This window comes from Coturnix japonica, unplaced genomic scaffold, assembly GCF_054131305.1.
Source record: "Coturnix japonica strain WE unplaced genomic scaffold, WE-NBRP24 Scf043, whole genome shotgun sequence".
NCBI lineage: Eukaryota > Metazoa > Chordata > Aves > Galliformes > Phasianidae > Coturnix > Coturnix japonica.
In genome coordinates this window covers 674,263-694,126 of record NW_028188946.1, presented here as the reverse complement: position 1 = coordinate 694,126, position 19,864 = coordinate 674,263, and the positions used below count along the sequence as shown (strand labels likewise).

The window sequence follows — 19,864 nt, the reverse complement described above, 5'->3', positions numbered from 1 at the left end:
CCCCGCCCCTCTTCCCCTCACCCAATAGCGTCTCATCCGGAAGCCGCGATCATGTGATCTCCAACACTTCCGCCGAAGACTTCCGTCGTTCTTAAAGGGACCGCGACGCGAGAAATGGCGGGCCGGGAATTGGGGTAAAAAAAAGCGGATTTGGAGCAAAACTCCGCCGCGATGATCTCGCAGCTCTTCATCCTGTCCTCCAAAGGAGACCGCCTGCTCTACCGGAACTGTATCCTACCCAATCCCCCCATTTCCGTTTCGTTCTCCGTTATCGTTCCTTGACCCTCCCCCCCCCCAGTCCGCGGTGATGGCGGCGATGACGTCACTGACGCCTTTTACCGCGCGGTCACGTGTCTGCCCGGCGACCAGGCGCCAGTGTTCATGGTCACGTGGGTTGGGGGGGGGGACCCCATGTTGGGGGTGGGGGGGGGAGAGGGACCCCCATATTGAGGGGGGGGACAGGGGGGAGGGATCCCATGTTGGGGTGGGGGGGGGAAAAGGGGGATATAGGGATAATTGGGGGGGATATGGGGGGTAACTGTGGGATATGGGGGGTATTTGGGGGTGATGGGGGGGATATAGGGGGTAATTGGAGTGGGGGGGTCCCAATGGGCCCTGCTGGACGTGGGGTCTCTCCCTGCAGGCCCGGGATGGGCGGCACTTTGTCCACGTGAGACACGGGGGGCTGTACGTGGGGGCCACCACCACGGCCCAGACGTCACCATTCGTCCTGGTGGAGTTCCTCAATAGGTGGGGGGGGGGGGGGGGGGCTGGGGGCTGGTTATGGGGCTGGGGGGGGTTATGGGGTGGGATGGGGGCGGTCTGGGCTTTGGGGTGGGATGGGGGGGGTTATGGGGTCCACATGAAGGTGGGAGGGGGGAGGGGGTTTGACGGGGTCCCCATGAGGGTGAGGGGGGGGATGTGGGGAGTAGGGTGGGGCTTATGGGGTCCCTGTGAAGGTGTGTAAGGGGAGGAGGGGGTTTATGGGGTCACTCAGGGTGGGGGGGTTTATGGGGTCCTTGTTGAGGGGGGGGGTGACAGAAGGTTTGTGCCGTCAGGTTGGTGACGCTGCTGAGGGAGCAATGCGGGACATTGAGCGAGAAGAGCATCAGCGTGAACGTGGGGCTGGTGCACGAAGTGCTGGGGGAGATGGTGGTGGGTACCTGGGGGGGGTCTCTGTGGGGCGGGGGGGGACCCTGTGGGGCTGGGGTGGGGGGTCTGTGTGGGGCTGGGGGGGTCTCCATGGGGTTGGGGAGAGCTCTGTGGGGTTGGGGCTGTTGTTATGGGGCTGCCATTATGGGGCTGGGGCTGTCCCTATGGGTCTGTCTCTGTCCCTATGGGTCTGTCGCTGTTCCTATGTGTCTGTCTCTGTCCCTATGGGTCTGTCGTTGTCCCTATGGGGCAGGACCTGTTGCTATGGGGTCGCTGCCCCCCATTTCCCCCCCCAGGACTTTGGTTACATCCAAACCACCTCCACCGAGGTGCTGCGCAGCGCGACCCACAGCGAACCCGAGAGCACCAAAACCTTCAGCCTGCTGGACCTGCGCTCCGTGGGGCTGGTGAGGGGGTCGTGACCCCATAGTGACCCACAGCCACCCCATAGAGACCCCATAGAGACCCCAAGGCCTGTCCCGCTGTCCCCACAGTTCGGTGCTGAGACGCAGCAGAGCAGAGTGGCGCCAGGATCCATCACCAACCGCCCGGTGCTGCCCCCTCGTGGCGAGCAGGTGGGGACCTCCATGGCTGCCCCATAGGGACCCCATAGTGACCCCCAGCCACCCCATAGCGACCCCATAGGGACCCCATAGTAACTCTGCTGTCCCCAGGGCGGCCGCAGGGAGATCTTTGTGGACGTGGTGGAGCGTCTGACCGTCGTCATTGCTGCCAACGTGAGTGGGGCTGGGGGCGTCCTGGGACCCCACCCATGGCACCCCATATCACCCCATGGCACCCCATAGCACCCCATGGCGCCCTATGGCACCCTATGGCACTGCATCTGACCCCATGTGGCCCCACGTGACCCCACATCCCCCCTATCCCCACAGGGGACGCCCCTGAAGGTGGACGTGCAGGGGGAGATCCGGCTGAAGAGCTTCGTGCCGGGGGGCTGCGGTGAGGGGGGCAATGGGGGGCAATGGGGGGTCCATAGGGGTAATGGGGGGCAATGGGGAGGGCAGCAAGGGGCTGCTGGTCGACCATATAACATCCTGTTCCCCCCCAAAAAACAAGAGCTGCGCATGGGGCTGACAGAGGAGCTGAGCGTGGGCACGGAGGAGCAGCACGGTGAGACCCCCAGCCCCATCTCCATCCCCCCCCACCCTACAACACCCCCAGCCCTGAACCCCCCCTGCCCCCCCCCAGGTTATGGCCGCCTCCCTCTGGCCGCCGTCTCCTTCCACAGCTCAGTGGATCTGAATGAACTGGAGCAGCAGCGAGTCCTGCGGGTCACACCGGGACCGGGGGAGGTATTGAGGGGGGGGGGGGGGGGCACAAAGTGGGGGGGGGCACACAAAGAGACCCCCATGTTTGCCCCCCTCCCCCCCCCCCAGGTGACGCTGATGCGCTACCAGCTGGCTGAGGAGCTCCCATTAACGCTGCCCTTCCGCCTCCTGCCCAGCCTGCAATGGGAGCCGGGGGGGAGGTGAGGAGTGGGAGACCCCCAGTGCGACCCCCAGTGCTCCCCTAATGCCCCCCCATAGCACTGACCTCCCCCCAACCCCCCTGTCCCCACAGGCTCCGCATTCACCTCAAGCTGCGCTGTGATCTGCCCCCCAAAAAGTGGGTAATGGGGGGAGGGGGGGGGGAGGGTAATTCTGAAGGGGTGACCCTAAATTGTGCCCCCCCAATTCCCCCCCCTCAGCCACGCCATCAACGTCGTCCTGCAGCTGCCACTGCCCAGGGAGGCGAGCAGGTGGGGGGGGGTTTGGGGGGGGGGGCTTTTGGGGGGTTATGGGGGGGGTCCATTGAGGGGAGGGGGGTAATTGTTGGGGGGGGGGTTGGTCGTTGATGTGGGAATTTTAGGGGCAGCGTAGGGGGAGCCTGTTGATGTGGGGGGTGGGGATGGGGGGGTTCTATGGACTTGGGCGTTTTGGGGTGGGATGGGGGGTCTGATGGAGGGGTCCCAGTTTGGAATGTTGGGGGGGGTCTGACCGTGTCTCCCCCCCCCATTTTCTTGCCCCCCCCCCCCCCAGCCTGGCGCAGGAGCTGAGCAGCCCCGAGCAGACGGCGGAGCTGCAGGGGGGGGGGCGCAGCCTGCGCTGGGTCATCCCGCGGTGCCAGGGGGGGGCGCAGCTGGGAGCCGTGTTCAGGGTGAGACCCCCCCCAAAATGTGACCCCAGGGGTGTGTGTGACCCCACCGTGACCCCGTACCCCCATTTCCCCCCCCTTACTCCCCCCATTCCCTTCCAGCTGCAGCTCCCCCCCACCCCCCCATTGGGTCTGTGTCCCTGTATGACCCACTGTGACCCCCATACCCCCAATTAACCCCCCCCAATGCCCCCCCCAGTGTATATGACCCACTATGACCCCAGTGTGATCCCAATGTGACCCCACTGTGTGTGACCCCCATACCCCCAATTAACCCCCCCCCCATACCCCCATTGCCCCCCCCATAGCCCCTCCTCACTCCCCCCATTCCCTTCCAGCTGCAGCTGCCCCCCACCCCCACCCCCACCCCCCCATTGTGTCTGTGTCCCAGTATGACCCACTATATGACCCCAATGTTACCCCACCATGACTCCCATAACCCCAATGCCCCCCCAGTGACTCCCCCCCCCATAGCCCCCCCATCGCCCCCCCCTTACTCCCCCCATTCCCTTCCAGCTGCAGCTCCCCGCCACCCCCCCGCTGTGTCTGGGTCCCGCCGTTCTCACCTTCGAGCTCCCATCTCTGACGGTTTCCGGTCTCCGGCTCCGTTGGCTCCGTTTCTCGTCCCCTCCCGGCGCCCCCCCCGCCCCCCCCCAGCGCTGGGTTCGCCATTTGACTCACAGCGACTCCTACGTGGTCAGGTTGTGACCGTGGCCGAACCCAGAGCGGTTTTGGGGCTGAATAAAGGAAGTTTTGGAGCCTCCGCGAGTTTTGGGGTAAATTCTATTTTTGGAGGGAGCCGCTCAGTGTTTTGGGGTGAATCCGTGACATTTTGGGGCCTTCTGCCAGGATCCGAGCCTCGCCTAGGCCGCGTTCCCATGGCAACGCTCTCTCTTCCCCTCGGGGACCAATCAGAGTCGGTCCCGCCCCGTTGCCATGGCGCCGACTCCTCCCCCTGCCGGAAGTGACGTTTTGCTCTGAACGGAAGTGGGGGGGAGCGGACCGGAAGCGGGGCCGGCAGCGGAAGAAGCGGCGGCAGAATGGTGAGCGGCGGGACGGGAGGGGGGGGAGCGGGAGGGGTCACGTGACGGGGGGGGGGGTCACGTGGGCGGGGTCACGTGGCGGTGGCGGGGAGGAAGCTGACCTGCGACCTACGGGCCCGTAACCCCCGTTAATCCCCGTTAATCCCCATTAACCCCCGTTCATCCCCATTAACCCCCGTTAACCCCCGTTAATCCCCGTTAACCGGCGTGTCCCGCAGCTGCGCTTCGTGCTGCTGTTCAGCCGGCAGGGGAAGCTCCGTTTGCAGCAATGGTACCGGGCCGGGGCTGAACGTGACAAGCGGAAGGCGGCCCGGGAGCTGATGCAGGCCGTGCTGGCACGGAAACCCAAAATGTGCAGCTTCCTCGAGTGGGGGGAGCTCAAGGTGGTCTATAAGAGGTGGGAACGGGGGATACATTGGGGGCCATTGGGGGCCATTGGGGTCCATTCAGTCCCATTGGGGTCCATTGGGGTCCATTCAGTCCCATTGGGGTCCATTCAGTTCTGTTAGGGTCCATTCAGTCCCGTTGGGATCCATTCGGTTCCATTGGGGGCCATTCAGTCCCATTGCGGGCCATTGGGATCCATTCAGTCCCATTGGGGGCCATTGGGATCCATTCAGTCCCACTGGGGGCCATTGGGATCCATTCAGTCCCATTGGGATCCATTCAGTCCCATTGGGATCCATTCAGTCCCATTGGGGGCCATTGGGATCCATTCAGTCCCGTTGGGATCCATTTGGTCCCATTGGGGTCCATTGAGTCCCATTGGGGTCCATTCGGTTCCATTGGGGTCCATTGAGTCCCATTGGGGTCCATTGGGGTCCATTCAGTCCCATTGGGGTCTATTTAGTCCCATTGGGGTCCATTTGGTCCATTGGGGTCCATCCGGCCCCATTGATTGCCCCCCATGAGGCCCATTGGGGTCCATTCAGTTCCATTGGGGTCCATTCAGTTCCATTGGGGTCCATTCAATCCCATTGGGGTCCATTCAGTTCCATTGAAATCTATTTGGTCCCATTGGGGTCCATTCAATCCCATTGGGGTCCATCCAGCCCCATTGATTGCCCCCCATGAGGCCCATTGGGGTCCATTCAGTCCCGTTGGGGTCCATTCAGTCTCATTGGGATCCATTCAGTCCCATTGGGGTCCATTTGGTCCCATTGGGGTCCATTCGTTCCCCCTTTCCTATTGGACGTTTCCTATTGGCCCCTTCCCCTTGTGATTAACCCCTTCCTTGCCAGGTACGCCAGCCTTTACTTCTGCTGCGCCATCGAGGGGGCGGACAACGAGCTGCTGACCCTGGAGCTCATCCACCGCTACGTGGAGCTGCTGGACAAATACTTCGGGAGTGTACGGCTGGGGCTGCCCCATAGAGCTGTGGGGTGGGGGGGATGTTGGGCTGCCCCATAGAGCTGTGGGGTGGGGGGAGGTTTTGGGGGGTGGGAGGCTCCATTTTCAGCCTCCCCCAGATCCAGTTTTGTTCCCCTCACCCCATTACGGGACCCCCATCATCTCAAGGGTTCCCTCAGGCCCATTTCTGGCTCACCCCCCTCTTCCCCCCCCCACCTCCCACCCCATATTTCTGCCCCCCCCCCCCCCCCATAGGTGTGTGAGCTGGACATCATCTTTAACTTCGAGAAGGCCTATTTCATCCTGGACGAGTTCGTGATGGGGGGGGAGATCCAGGACACCTCCAAGAAGAGCGTCCTGAAGGCCATCGAGCAGGCAGACCTGCTGCAGGAGGTGGGGACCCCCATCCAGACCCCCAGTACCCCTCCGTGGGTGGGACAGTGGCCCCCAGACCCCATAGGCAGCTCTGGAGACCTTTGGTGCCCCATAAGGAGCACAGGGACCCCCCCCACCTGCCCCCCACTCCCTACAGACCCCCCTGTGGGGGTCTTTCACCCCTCTGCCCCCCCCCTATTTTACACCCCCAGTTGATATCGTAGGGATCCTCACCTGGATTTGATCTCTCCCTATAATTAAGGACCCCCTGTTAATTATTCCCCCCTCACACACCTCCCTCATTTTTCCCCCTCCCCAGGAGGACGAATCCCCCCGCAGCGTTCTGGAGGAGATGGGCCTGGCGTAGCCCCCCCCAAAACTGGAACCCCCCCCACAGCCCCCAACCAGACCCTGCCCCCCAAGTGACGTTTGGGAGGGGCGCCCCCAGACCCCCACACGCACAGGGGGGGAGGGGGTGCCCTATGGGACCTCAATTTAAAGGGACCATGATGGGGAGGCATGGGGCCCCCCCAATAAATTGCTCTGAGCGGACGGTTGTGAGTGGTCAATTGGGGGGGGAGTGATTAGCATAGGGTTAATTAGCATAAGATTTGATTAGCATAGGGGTGATTAGTATACGGGGTAATTGGTATAATTGGGAAGCGGTTGGAACAGAGGGGTTAATTAGCTGGTAAAGGAGGTGAGTATCATAATTAGTATATGGGGATATAATTAATGTGTGGGGGTGTGTGTGGGGGGGGTGTAATTAACATGGGGAGATCATAATTAATGTAACAGTCATAATTAACGTGGTTAATTAGTGCAGGTTTTAACACATTGGGCCATTGGTAGGATGAGAAATTAAGGCAAAATAGGTTAATTAGACCATGAGAGTTAATTAGGACAATGGGGACAGTTGGAACGGGAGAGGTTAATTAGCACAATGGGGGTTAATTAGCCCGGGGCCCACTAACGAGCCTCACTCGTACTAAAATAGTTGCCTTTATTTGTTAGCAAAATTAATGAAGGGGCATCGGGGGGGGTTGGATTGGGGCTGGGGTTGGGGTTGGATTAGGACTGAGATGGGGGTTGGGGTTGGATTGGGGTCGAGGTTGGGTTTTGGGATTGGGGTTGGGACTGGGGAGCCGGGATCAGATTGGGGAACTGGGAGGGCTGGGATTGGGGTTGGGATTGGGGAGGTGGGATGGGGTGGCTGTGGGGCCGGGATGGGGCTGGGATGAGTGGGGCCGGGACCCCTCAGCACCCCTCACCACCTCCTCCCTCCCCACTGCGCCGCAGGGGGTCGGAACGTCCTGGGCCGGGGTGCGGGGAGGGGCGGGGGGGGAACAGCTTCATCCCCACCTTCATCCTCCTCCTCCAACTCCTGCTTGTTGGTGACGTCATCAGTGACGTCATCATCATTGGTGACGTCATCAGTGACGTCATCGTCGGGCAGCGGAAAGGCCGCCAGCGCTGCCGCCTCCTCCTGCCGCTTCTGCTCCACGTCGTGGATGATGTCCACCACGTCGTCTGCAGGGAGGTGCAAACGACTCGACAACTCGATCAGCTCATCGATGGTGCCGGGGTCCAAACCTTCGTCATCAGGGTCCAAACCGCCATCGGTGCCGGTACCGGGAGGAGCTGGAAGGGCCGCAGCCAACGCTTGGGCCAATGGGAGCGAGTCGGGGACTGGGCCGGTGTCGGCCCTTGGGACGCTGGCAGGTAGGGAGGGGTTGAGGCGTGTTGGGGTGTTGGCGCCCGTTGGGATGCGAGTGTGGATGGGTGCCGTGTTTGGGTCTCCTGGGAGCTGGTTGGTCATCGGGCCTTCGTCCATAGGGAGATGGTTGGACAGCGGGATCGCGTGGTTGGCCAGTGGGATTTGGTTGAGCATTGGGATCTCGTTGGCCATTGGGATCTCATTGTTGGCCATTGGGATTGCATGGTTGGCCATCGGGATCTCGTTGGCCATTGGGATCTCATTGTTGGCCATTGGGATCTCATTGGCCATTGGGATCTCATTGTTGGCTATTGGGATCTTGTTGTTGCCGGTTGGGAATCTCAGGGTGTCCATCGGGATCTTCTTGCCCATTGCGATCTTCCTCCCCATTGGGGTCTTCCTCCCCACAAACACCTCATTGTCCATTGAGGCCCCGTTGTCCATCGGGCTCTCGCTGTCCATAGGGAAACCTTTCCCCATTGATAAACCATTACCCCGTGGGAATTCCTGCCCCACCTTGGAGCCTTTCCCCATTGACAATCCCTTATCAAGGGCCAATTCCTTCCCCATTGATAACCCTGTACCCGCCGAGAACTTCTTACTCACCGACGACCCCTTCCCCATTGAAAACTCCTTCTCAATGGGGAACTCCTGCCCTGCAGAAAACCCTCTGCCCGCTGACGCCCCTCTGCCCATTGAGTAGCCATTGCCCATTGATAAATCTTCATCCATTGATAAGCCATTGCCCATTGATGACCCTTTACCCACAGATGCCCCATTGCTCACTGACTCCTTCCCCACCGCGAACCCCCTCTCCTCAGGGAAGCCCCTCCCCCCCCACTCCTCCTTCCCCTCCCGTTCTTCCTCCCCTTCCTCCTCCTCCTCCTCGGATCGCTTCCCCTCCGCTCCGGGGCCGTGCAGGAGGTACCGGAGCAGCAGATCTGACGCCATGTCCGCCAGCCTTTCCTCCTCGGCGGCCGCTTTCCGGGCTGCCTGCGCCTGTCTCCTGCTCTCCATCAGCTCCTGGTAGCGCCGTTCCAGCAGCTTCAGCTCCAGGCTTTGCTGCTGCCTCAGCTGCCTGGCGCTGGCCCATCCCCGGCCCCGTTCCCGTTCTCTTTCCCGTTCCCTTTTTCTCGCCTCCGCTCGGAGTTTATTCAATTCTTCCAATTCTTTCCACGTTTCCGTCGGGTTTCCTCCTCCGTTTCGTTTCGTGCCGCCTCCTTTGGCGTCTTCAAGCCAGCTGAAGGGTTTCGGGTCTTCCCAGGGGTCTCCCAACCTCGAGGATGATGGAGGTTTTTTTGGGGCGGGGGGGGGCTGAGGGCGGCTCTGAGCCAGGAGGGCGATGGAGAGGAGGAGGGCGGCGCTGCGGAGGGGGCGGGCGGGGGGGGGCATCGTGCCTGGAGGGAGGGAGGGGGTGAAGGGGGGAGGGTCAGGGAGACCCTGGTAGGGTCCCCTCAATCCCCCTTCAACCCCCTCAGCTGATCTCCCACCCACCCATGATGTTTTGGGGCTCTCTCGTATTAGGTGCGTCCCCCCACATAGTCCCCCCAATCACCCCATAGTGCCCACTAAGCCTTCCCCTAGGGGTCTCCTAAATTCCTCCATAAGGTCCCCTAGTTCCCCCCCCCCCCCCCCCGTGCTATGAATCCCCTCACAGGGTCCTTTAATCCCCCTCCCTCCCCCTGTAGCATCACCCACATCCCCTCATAGGGTCCCTCATGGGGTCCTCTAGTTGTCTCCATTTTCCTGGGACCCCCATGGACCGAGTGTGTCCCCTAAATATCCCCTATAAGGACCCCCCGTGCCCCCCCAGTTCTATGAGTGCCTCCCCCGATAGGATCCATTCATCCAGCACATCCATACATCACATATGGCACACACAGCACATACATAGCACATACATACATGTATGAAATCCACTCATGCAGTGCGCATCCATATCCATCCATGTTAATCCAATCCATCCATATCCATCCATATCCATCCATGTCCATCCATGTCAGTCCATGTCCATCCATGCATATCCATGCACATCCGTGGCCATCCATGTCCATCCAGCACATCCATGTATATCCATGCACATCCATATACACCCATGTTCATCCATGCACATCTATATCCATCTGTATCCATCTATATCCGTCCGTATCCATCCGTATCTATCCATTCACACCCATATCCATCCATTCACACCCATGTCCATCCGTGTCCATCCATGCACCAGCCCCCCCCCAACAGCTGCCACACCCAGCTCTGAACCCCAGGACCCCCCCCAGAATCGCCCAAATCTGCCCCCCCCTCCCCCCCCACCCAAAAAAGCTCCTCAAATTCCCCCAACTCATCCCCAGAGCCCCCCCCACAAATCCCCCCCCCGGTCCCCCATAAATCTCCCCCAGACCCCCTCAAATCCAGCCCCCCCCCGACCCCTCCCCAACCCCCCCCCCCCCCCCCCCCCCCATTTCTCCCATAGGGGCGGGGGCTCACGATGCCATTTACCAGCTCTGGGGGGGGGGACTCACGACGATCTCGGCTCGCCCCCCTCTGCCTCCCCAGTCTCTGCTGGGGGGGCTCCGGTTCCGATTCCACTCCCGCTGGTTCCCGGTTAATTCCAGTCAGTTCCCGGTACCGATCCGTGTGTCGGGCTGCTCCCAGTTCCAGCACGGGCTTCCCACCGGTTCCCAGTTGCTTTCTGTTACCGGTTCCGGTGCCGGTTCCGATCCCGGCAGCGCTTCTCCCAATGGATTCCCGGTTCCAGTTCCCAGCGGCTGCGGTTCAGCACCACGGACAGCGCTCGGCGGCTCCGCCCCCTTTTATACCCGCGCGCGGCCCCACGTGGGGGCTCCATTGACGTCAATGCGCCCATTCATAAAAAAATCCGGGGAGGGAGGGGCGCATGCGCGCTGGCAGGAGGGGTGAATGGCTGAATGGATGAATGAATGAGCGCGGGGGATGAATGGGGAAGGGGGGGGGGGGACGGTTAAACACACACGGGGACCTCCTGAGAGCGGCCCTATAAGTGGAGCTCCATAGGCACAGCCCCATCCATAGCCCTGTAAGGGACAGCCCTAGATAGACAGCCCTATATACAGAGCCCCATCTGTAGCCCACTACGTGGCCCTATATCCACACAGCCCTATACATCACCCCCCCAGACACACACGTGGCCCTACACAGGCTCTCATACCCCATACACCCCTTCCCCATACATGCTTTCCCCTACAGACCCTCCCCATACACACCCCTATAGACCTCCCCACACACCTATAGGCCCCCTCACCTCTACTGACCCCCTCACACCACTAAAGACCCCACCCATACACACCCCTATAGTCCCTCCCCTTACACACGCCTATAGACCCCCCCCACACCCTCATAGACCCACCACACTCCTATAGATCCCCACACACCCTTATAGTCTCCCCCACACACACCCCTATGAAGCCCCCCACACGCACCCCTATAGATCCCCACCCCACACACACGTATGTGGGCTGTTCATACGTGTCCATACGTGATGTTTATGTGTGGATACACGGCGTGAACACAGATGGCCCCCATGCCCCTATAAGCTCCTACAGTTGGCCCTATGGCTACAAGGCCCCATTGGACCCTATAGATTAGGGGCTCACAGTGCATCTATAAGACCCTATAAGCATTAAGGCACATATGGGCAGCCCCCTACACCCTACAGGTTCCTACAGGTGACCTGGGAGTATATGGGAAGGGGTTGTTCTGCATCTATAAGTTCCTTGGGTTCCATTATGGGCGTCCCTGTGCAACTATAGGTCCCTATAGGTGCCCGTGTGTCTACGTGGAGTCCCTACAGGTCCTGGGGGACCTGTATGGGTGAGGGGGGGTGGGTGTGGAGGCCCTATACTTCCTGGGGTGGCTATGGGGGGGTAGAGACCCTATAGGTCCTGGGGAGTCCTTATAGGTGGCTATGGGGGGGGGGGGAGGGTTGAGTCTCTATAGGTCCTGAGGTGGATATGGGGGGTGGGGGGTAGAGTCCCTGTAGGTCCTGGGGTGGCCATGGGGGGAGTAGGGAGGGGTCTGTGTCTCTATAGCTTCTGAAGTGCTTATAGGGTTCTGCATGTCCCTATAAGTCCTTATAGGGTTGGGGTGCCTACGGGGGTCCCTCCAGGTGCCATAGATGCTGCCGGGGGGGTGGGGGTGGGGTGGGGGGGCCGTGCCCCCGCCGGTGACTCACCATTGCAGCTGCTTCTATAGGGCCCCCCCCCTCCGCGCTGGGGGTGATGAGTCAGAACAGCGCAGCTTCCTGCAGTTGGGGGGTAATAGGGGATATAGGGTGTGTGGGGCAGGAGGTATAGGAAAGGGGGATGGAGGGGGTTGGGGAGGGTAAAGGGATTGGGGTGTGTAGGGGGGGGCGTAGGGTGAGGGGGGGGTAGGGGTATAAGAGACTTAGAGGGTAGAGGATATGGAGTGGGAATATATAGGATCTGGGGGGTGTTGGGATGAGGGGTGTGTGGGTCCAGGGTGTATGGGGTGGAGATAGAATGGGGATAGAGGGGTTGTGGGGTAAGGTGGGAGGATATAGGGACTGGGGAGTGTGGTTGGGGGGTGTAGGGGTAGGTAGGGGTGTAAGACTTAGAGGATAAAGGATGGAAATATATGGGATCTGGGGGGTGTTGGGATGAGGGATGTGTGGGTTCAGGGGGTGTGGGGTGGAGATAGAAGAAGGGTATAGGGACTGTGTGTCCCTATAGGGACTTGGGGAGGCCCTATAGGGATCTGACGAGCTCTGTGAGGTTCCATAGGGGTCAGTAGGATGCTGTAGGGTCTGGGGCCCCCATAGCGCCATGGGGGGAGGACTATAGGGGTCTATAGGTCTCTGTAGGGCCATGGAGAGGGAAGTGTTGGATCTGAGGGGGTTCCATAGGGGCTAAGAAGGGTTTTATATGGCCGGGTAGGGCTCTATAGGGTCTGGGGCCTTTCTGCAGGGAGCTGTGGGTCCCCATAGGGCTACCAAGGGGGGGGATTCCATAGGGACCGGTGGGGTTCAGTAGAGACCAGTGGGGTTCTATAGGGCCCGTGAATGTTCTGTAGAGCCATTATGGGCGGGTTCTATAGGGCCCTCCCCTCCCCCCCCGATGATTCACCCCTGCGGCAGAGGCGCCCTCCCCACTTCCCCTCCCCCCACCCCACCGTCAGGTGACGTCACCTCGCCATCACGTGACCGTGGGGGGGGTCTCCTACCGCAGAGCCCCCCCCCCCCATTTATCCCCTCGGTTCGTCCTTGGGGCGGGTGGCTCCGCCCCCCCCGGACGGAAGAGGAAAAGGGGAGACCCCGAAACGTGCCCCCCCCCCACAGCTCCCTGCTCTCCCTCACTGCCCCATCCCAGTACAGACCAGTACATCACAGTACAGCCCAATACAGCCCAGTACAGCCCAGTACAGACCAGTACAGCCCAATACAGCCCAGTACATCCCAATACAGCCCAGTACATCCCAGTACAGCCCAGTACATCCCAATACAGCCCAGTACATCCCAATACAGCCCAGTACAGCCCAATACAGCCCAGTACATCCCAATACAGCCCAGTACAGCCCAATACAGCCCAGTACATCCCAATACAGCCCAGTACAGCCCAGTACAGCCCAATACAGCCCAGTACAGCCCAGTACATCCCAATACAGCCCAATACATCCCAATACATCCCAATACAGCCCAATACATCCCAATACAGCCCAATACAGCCCAATACAGCCCAATACAGCCCAGTACAGCCCAGTACAGCCCAGTACATCCCACTACATCCCAATACAGCCCAATACATCCCAATACACCCCAGTGCCCCCCATTGCCCCCCCATTCCCCCCATTGCCCCCCGTTACACCCCAGTCCCCCCACTGACCTGCGCCCCCCCCTCATTACAGTGGATAAGGCGGCGCCCCCCCTTCCCATCCCCGTCGCCATGACAACGGTTGCCGAGCAACCGCAGCACCGTCGCTACGGCGCTGGTTGCCATGGCAACAGCAGCGTTTCCCCCTTCTTTCCCATTCCCCCCCGTTTGTACCCCCCACCTTTGTCCCCCCCAGCCCCATTTGTCCCATTTGTCCCCATTTGTCCCCATTATTTGTCCCCATTTGTCCCAATTTCCCCCAATTTCCCCCCAATCCCCATTCCCCCCCATTTCCGTACCGCGCATGCGCTGCTCTCAGGGATGCGGCGCCGTGCGGGCAGCGCTGGGCGCAGCGGCGCCGTGGCTTAGTTGGTTAAAGCGCCTGTCTAGTAAACAGGAGATCCTGGGTTCGAATCCCAGCGGTGCCTTTTGGCGACCCGCCCCTTCATCCATTAACAGCGGCCCCTCGTTCATTAACCGGGGTCTAAAATCAATCGCTGGGGGCAGGGGGGTGTTATTATATTAAGTAATTTAAGTAAATGAAGTAATTTTGGGGCCGGTAATTGATTAGCGGGAGGGTGAGAGGATGGTGATGGCCGTTGGGTGTGTTATTTATTAGTGGGGGCTGCGTTAATTAGTAGGAGAGTATCAGCATCCCTCCCTGATACCCCAATGTCTCCCCCAACATCCCCTTTCCAGTGTCACCTCTATGACGTGCGGAATCGGACTCTATAACCAGAATTAGGTTATAAAGCAGGTTTGTGTTTATTCAGGGCTGGGCACATGGGGGATCACTCCTGCCATCGTGTGCACCAATGGACAGAAGCGCTGGAAAGTTATAGAGCAAGTTTATACCTTATTGTTATCCACATTCATCAAATTTCCGGGGTAGGATATATAAACATAATCATTGTTTATCTGGAGCCTCGTTTCCATCCCGCCCCCATCAGCCCCATCCCCAGCATCACTCCCTGATGTCCCCCATTGATCCCCCTCCATCACCAAAGTGTCACCCCCACACCCAGATGGAAGCGCAGCAGTAACCGAAGAGCAAAACAGCACAAAAGACCCAACGGGGCCGATATTTGACGCCTCTTTTTGCCCCCAAAACGTTCCGTCCTGCCCCCCCATAAACTGCCCCATGACCCATCGACCCAACCACTAAAACAACCTCAAAAAACCCGGATTTGGCCCCAAAATGGCGCCGCGTTCCCCTATAGCCTCACTGCGGGGCTCTATGGGGCTCAGTGTGTCTCTATGGGGCTCAGCGTGTCTCTATGGGGCTCAGTGTGTCTCTATGGGGCTCAGTGGGTCTCTATGGGGCTCAGTGTGTCTCTATGGGGCTCAGTGTGTCTCTATGGGGCGCCGGGTCCCTGTGGCTCCTCCCCCATCTCCTCGTGACTCCCGTTGTAAATAAGCGGCCGGTTCCGGGCCCAACCGGGACGCCCCGAACCCCCCGCAGCCCCATGGCGGAAACACCGGAAACGGACAGCCGGAAACAGAGCTGCACCCCCCACAGCCGGAACCGGAAATGAGAGGGCGGTCTCACTGATATCCCACAATCCCCTCCGCCGGAAGAGACGCCATTGCTCGCGAACAAAATGGCGCCCACCAAATGAGGCGTTATATCCCATTATGCACCTCGCCGGAAGTGACGCTATTGCGCATGATCAAAATGGCGACCGCCAAGTGCCACGTTACATCCCACAATACACCATACCGGAAGCGACGCTACTGCGCATGATCAAAATGGCGACCGACAGATGCCGCGTTATGCCTCGTTATATCCCACAATGCACCATACCGGAAGCGACCCTACTGCGCATGATCAAAATGGCGACCTCCAATTGCCTCTTTATGCCCCGTTATATCCCACAATGCAACATACCGGAAGCGACCCTACTGCGCATGATCAAAATGGCGACCTCCAATTGCCTCGTTATGCCTCGTTATATCCCACAATGCAACATACCGGAAGCGACCCTACTGCGCATGATCAAAATGGCGACCTCCAATTGCCTCGTTATGCCTCGTTATATCCCACAATGCAACATACCGGAAGCGACACTACTGCGCATGATCAAAATGGCGACCTCCAATTGCCTCGTTATGCCTCGTTATATCCCACAATGCAACATACCGGAAGCGACACTACTGCGCATGATCAAAATGGCGACCTCCAATTGCCTCGTTATGCCTCGTTATATCCCACAATGCAACATACCGGAAGCGACCCTACTGCGCATGGTCAAAATGGCGGCCTCCAATTGCCTCGTTATGCCGCGTTATATCCCACAATACACCATACCGGAAGCGACGCTATTGCGCATGAATAAAATGGCGGCCTCCAGTTGCCGCGTTATGCCGCGTTATATCCCACAATCCACCTTGCCGGAAGTGACGCTATACCTCACTATTAAAATGGCGCCCCCCAAGTGCCGGGACACTGTCGGGCTTTATGGGACACTGTGGGGCTCTATGGGCATCTTTGGGGCTCTATGGGGCTTGTATGGGGCTCTATGGGACACTGTGGGGCTAATGGGGCTCTATGGGACACTGTGGGGCTCTATGGGACACTGTGGGACTCTTTGGGGCTTTATGGGGCTTCAGTGGGGCGCTATCTGTCTCTATGTGGCTGTATGGGGCTCTGTGGGGTCTCCACCTTCATTCCCTTCACACCACCCACATCGCTGCCCCCCACCATCACTCCCATCAACCTCATCACCCCATTACCCCCATCACCCCATTACCCCCATCACCCCCATTATCACCATCACCCCCATTATCACCATCACCCCATTACCCCCATCACCCCCATTACCCCCATTATCACCATCACCCCCATTACCCCCATCACCCCATTACCCCCATCACCCCATTACCCCCATCACCCCATTACCCCCATTACCCCCATCACCCCCATTATCACCATCACCCCATTACCCCCATCACCCCATTACCCCCATCACCCCCATTACCCCCATCACCCCCATTATCACCATCACCCCATTATCACCATCACCCCATTACCCCCATCACCCCCATTACCCCCATCACCCCATTATAACCAGTTACAGTTATGTCTGACCCCAGTATCACTCCTTATCACATCTTATTTTTCTTCCACTCTAACCCCTCTTTTCTTGGTTTTCTTGCACTCTAACTCTGCTTTTCTTGTATTTTTTCCACTCTAACCCGACTTTTCTTGATTTTCAAATGCTGTAACCCGTCTTTTCTTGCTTTTCCTCCCCTCTAACGCTGCATTTCTTGGTTTTCACCTGCTCCGACCCGTCTTTTCTTTGTTTTTCTCTGCTTTTACCCTGCTTTTCTTGGTTTTCTTCCACTCTAACCCAGCTTTTCTTGGTTTTCCTCCACTGAAACCCTGCTTTTCTTGGTTTTCTTCTGCTCCGACCTGTCTTTTCTTTGTTTTCCCCTGCTTTTACCCTGCTTTTCTTGGTTTTCTTTCACTCCAACCCGTCTTTTCTTGGTTTTCTTCAACTCAATCCCTGCTTTTCTTTGTTTTCTTGCTCTCTAACCCATCTTTTCTTGGTTTTCATTTGCTCCGACCCGTCTTTTCTGGTTTTCTTCGGCTCTAATCCATCTTTTCTTGGTTTTTATCTGATCTAACCCTGCTTTTCTTGGTTTTCTTCTGTTTTAACCCAGCTTTTCTTGGTTTTCCTCTGCTCTTACCCTGCTTTTCTTGGTTTTCTTCCACTCTAACCCTGCTTTTCTTGGCTTTCTTCTGCACTAATCCTCCTTTTCTTGATTTTCTTCTGCTCTGTCCCATCTTTTCTTGGTTTTCCTCTGCTCTGACCCGTCTTTTCTTGGTTTTCTTCGGCTCTAACCCATCTTTTCTTGGTTTTCTTTCACTCTAACCCAACTATTCTTGGTTTTCTTCCACTATAAACTGTTTTTTCTTGGTTTTCTTCCACTATAACACGTCTTTTCTTGGATTTCTTCGGCATTAACTCATCTTTTCTTGGTTTTCTTCCACTCTAACCCGGCTTTTCTTGGTTTTCTTCTGCTCTAACCCTGCTTTACTTGGTTTTCCTCTGCTCTAGCCCTGCTTTTCTTGGATTTCATCTGCTCCGACCCGACTTTTTTTGGTTTTCTTCGGCTCTAACCCATCTTTTCTTGGTTTTCTTGCACTCTAACCCATCTTTTCTTGGTTTTCTTCTGCATTAACCCTGCTTTTCATGGATTTCTTCTGCTCTAACCCATCTTGCTCAGCATTACTCCATTATCAGGACCAGAACTCACCTCCTGTAGTGCTGTTCTAGGCCAAGCAATGTGATGGTGGAGAAGCCAAGTCCTGGGGCTCCATCCAGCAGCTCTTGGTCCAAGGCAGCAACAGAGCAGAAGAGCTTCTTCATGTGGGTAGATGTGACCTCAGCGAGGAGCTCCAGCAAATACCTGCTGCCTCCCAGTGCCAGCCCTTATATGAGCACCAGGAGGGGGCGGAGCCAGCCCTGCAGCCAATCGGATGCGTTGCCTGCACTTGGGCTGTACTGCTGTGTCCCCGCCCCATCATGGCTTCCAACCATGACTAAGCATTTCTATTATATCACCCTGATTATATAATGATATCATCGCCCTCATCACCCCCCATCGTTCCAACGTCCCCCCAGCATCAACCCCAGAGCGGTGCCCACAGTGTCACCCCATTGCGACACTGAGATCTGCACCCCTGTGTCCATATACTGTGCTGTCGTTTCTTCTCTATCCACAACCCTCCCCTTTAAGAACAAATAAATATAATTATTAACCTGTTATTGCTTTGTTTTTATTCCTGATTGGAGCTGTTATGTAACATCCTGATTGGGCACCTGCTGAGGAGAGGAGCCCACCCCATGGGCACAGGTGGGGGCCGTTGAGGGGTGGATTGTGATTGGTTGGAGCCTGGCTCCTCCCCTCCTTGATTGGTATTTAAAGGCTGGGAAGGGCAGGGGCAGCATCAGTTCCAGCTCGGTGCTCCTATGGGAGCATTGAGGGAGAGGATTCTCCTTCCTGCTGCTTTTGAGCTCTGGATGCCATATGGGATGTGACTCTGCTTGGAGATCCTTTCCTTTGGGGTATAAGGTGAGTGTCTGGCTTTGCTGTGGGGTAAGGAATTTGAGCTCAGCCTTCAGAATAGGGTGGGTGATCCCTTCTTTCTATTTGGGGTTGAAGGGAGGAGGGTGGAATGGGTCCCTTTGGGATGCTCCATCCCTAGAAGTGTTTGAGGCTGTGGGACCTTAGTGTGGTGGTTGGTGACTGTCCCCATAGCAGGGGGTTGAATGGAGATGGTCATTCTTGTCCTCAGTCCTGATCATCATTTGATTCTATGCTCATATATTGCAGAGTATCAGCCCCAATGTTGGATGGTCTAACCCTGCTTTTCTTGGTTTTCTCCGGCTCTAACCCTGTTTATCTTGGTTTTCGTCCACTCTAACCCTGCTTTTCTTGGTTTTCTTCTGTTCTAACCCTGCTTTCCTTGTTTTTTTTTTCGGCTCTAACCCTGTTTTTCTTGGTTTTCTTCTGCTCTAACCCTGTTTATCTTGGTTTTCTCCGGCTCTAACCCTGCTTTTCTTTGTTTTCGTCCGCTCTAACCCTGCTTTTCTTGGTTTTCTCTGGCTCTAACCCTGCTTTCCTTGGTTTTCTTCTGCTCTAACCCTGTTTTTCTTGGTTTTCTTCTGTTCTAACCCTGTTTTTCTTGGTTTTTTTTCGGCTCTAAGCCAGCTTTTCTTGGTTTTTTTCGGCTCTAACCCTGTTTTTCTTGGTTTTCTTCTGTTCTAACCCGGCTTTTCTTGGTTTCCTTCTGCTCTAACCCTGCTTTTCCTGGTTTTCTTTCGTTCTAACCAGGCTTTTCTTGGTTTTCTTCCGTTATAAACCGGCTTTTCTTGGTTTTTTTCGGCTCTAACCCTGTTTTTCTTTTTTTTTTCCGGCTGTAACTCGGCTTTTCTTGGTTTTCTTCCGCTCTAACCCTGCTTTTCTTGGTTTTCTTCCGCTCTAACCCTGCTTTTCTTGGTTTTCTTCCGCTCTAACCCTGCTTTTCTTGTTTTTTTTTCGGCTCTAACCCTGTTTTTCTTGGTTTTCGTCCGCTCTAACCCTGCTTTTCTTTGTTTTCTTCCGTTCTAAACCTGCTTTTCTGGGATTTCTTCAGCTCTAACCCTGTTTTTCTTGGTTTTCTCCGGCTCTAGCCCTGTTTATCTTGGTTTTCTTCCGTTCTAACC

At 57.4% G+C, this 19,864-nt stretch overlaps 3 protein-coding genes and 1 non-coding gene across 4 annotated transcripts; 3 read left to right on the top strand and 1 right to left on the bottom strand.

Moving 5' to 3' along the window:
- The first annotated feature begins 74 nt into the window (after positions 1-74).
- Positions 75-4,069, top strand: LOC146752616 (AP-4 complex subunit mu-1-like). Its single transcript, XM_085531511.1, has 15 exons — positions 75-229; positions 299-384; positions 644-750; positions 1,059-1,155; positions 1,449-1,559; positions 1,647-1,727; positions 1,827-1,889; positions 2,046-2,112; positions 2,230-2,283; positions 2,362-2,465; positions 2,550-2,641; positions 2,734-2,778; positions 2,861-2,911; positions 3,192-3,309; positions 3,823-4,069. The coding sequence occupies exons 1-15, from the start codon at positions 172-174 to the stop codon at positions 4,012-4,014; spliced, it is 1,326 nt and encodes a 441-aa protein (XP_085387637.1). The 5' UTR covers positions 75-171; the 3' UTR covers positions 4,015-4,069.
- A 241-nt stretch (positions 4,070-4,310) lies between these two features.
- On the top strand, positions 4,311-6,626 carry LOC146752615 (AP-1 complex subunit sigma-1A-like). Its single transcript, XM_085531513.1, has 5 exons — positions 4,311-4,349; positions 4,568-4,746; positions 5,591-5,699; positions 5,955-6,092; positions 6,394-6,626. Exons 1-5 carry the CDS (start codon positions 4,347-4,349, stop codon positions 6,439-6,441), a joined length of 477 nt encoding a protein of 158 aa, XP_085387639.1. The 5' UTR covers positions 4,311-4,346; the 3' UTR covers positions 6,442-6,626.
- A 434-nt stretch (positions 6,627-7,060) lies between these two features.
- Positions 7,061-10,577, bottom strand: LOC146752614 (uncharacterized). The gene is made up of 2 exons (XM_085531510.1): positions 10,288-10,577; positions 7,061-9,188 (listed from the first exon to the last, which is right to left on the bottom strand). Exon 2 carries the CDS (start codon positions 9,181-9,183, stop codon positions 7,342-7,344), a length of 1,842 nt encoding a protein of 613 aa, XP_085387636.1. The 5' UTR covers positions 9,184-9,188; positions 10,288-10,577; the 3' UTR covers positions 7,061-7,341.
- A 3,429-nt stretch (positions 10,578-14,006) lies between these two features.
- On the top strand, positions 14,007-14,080 carry TRNAT-AGU (transfer RNA threonine (anticodon AGU)). The gene has a single exon. It is a non-coding gene; the product is annotated as a tRNA-Thr (tRNA).
- Positions 14,081-19,864: the final 5,784 nt, after the last annotated feature.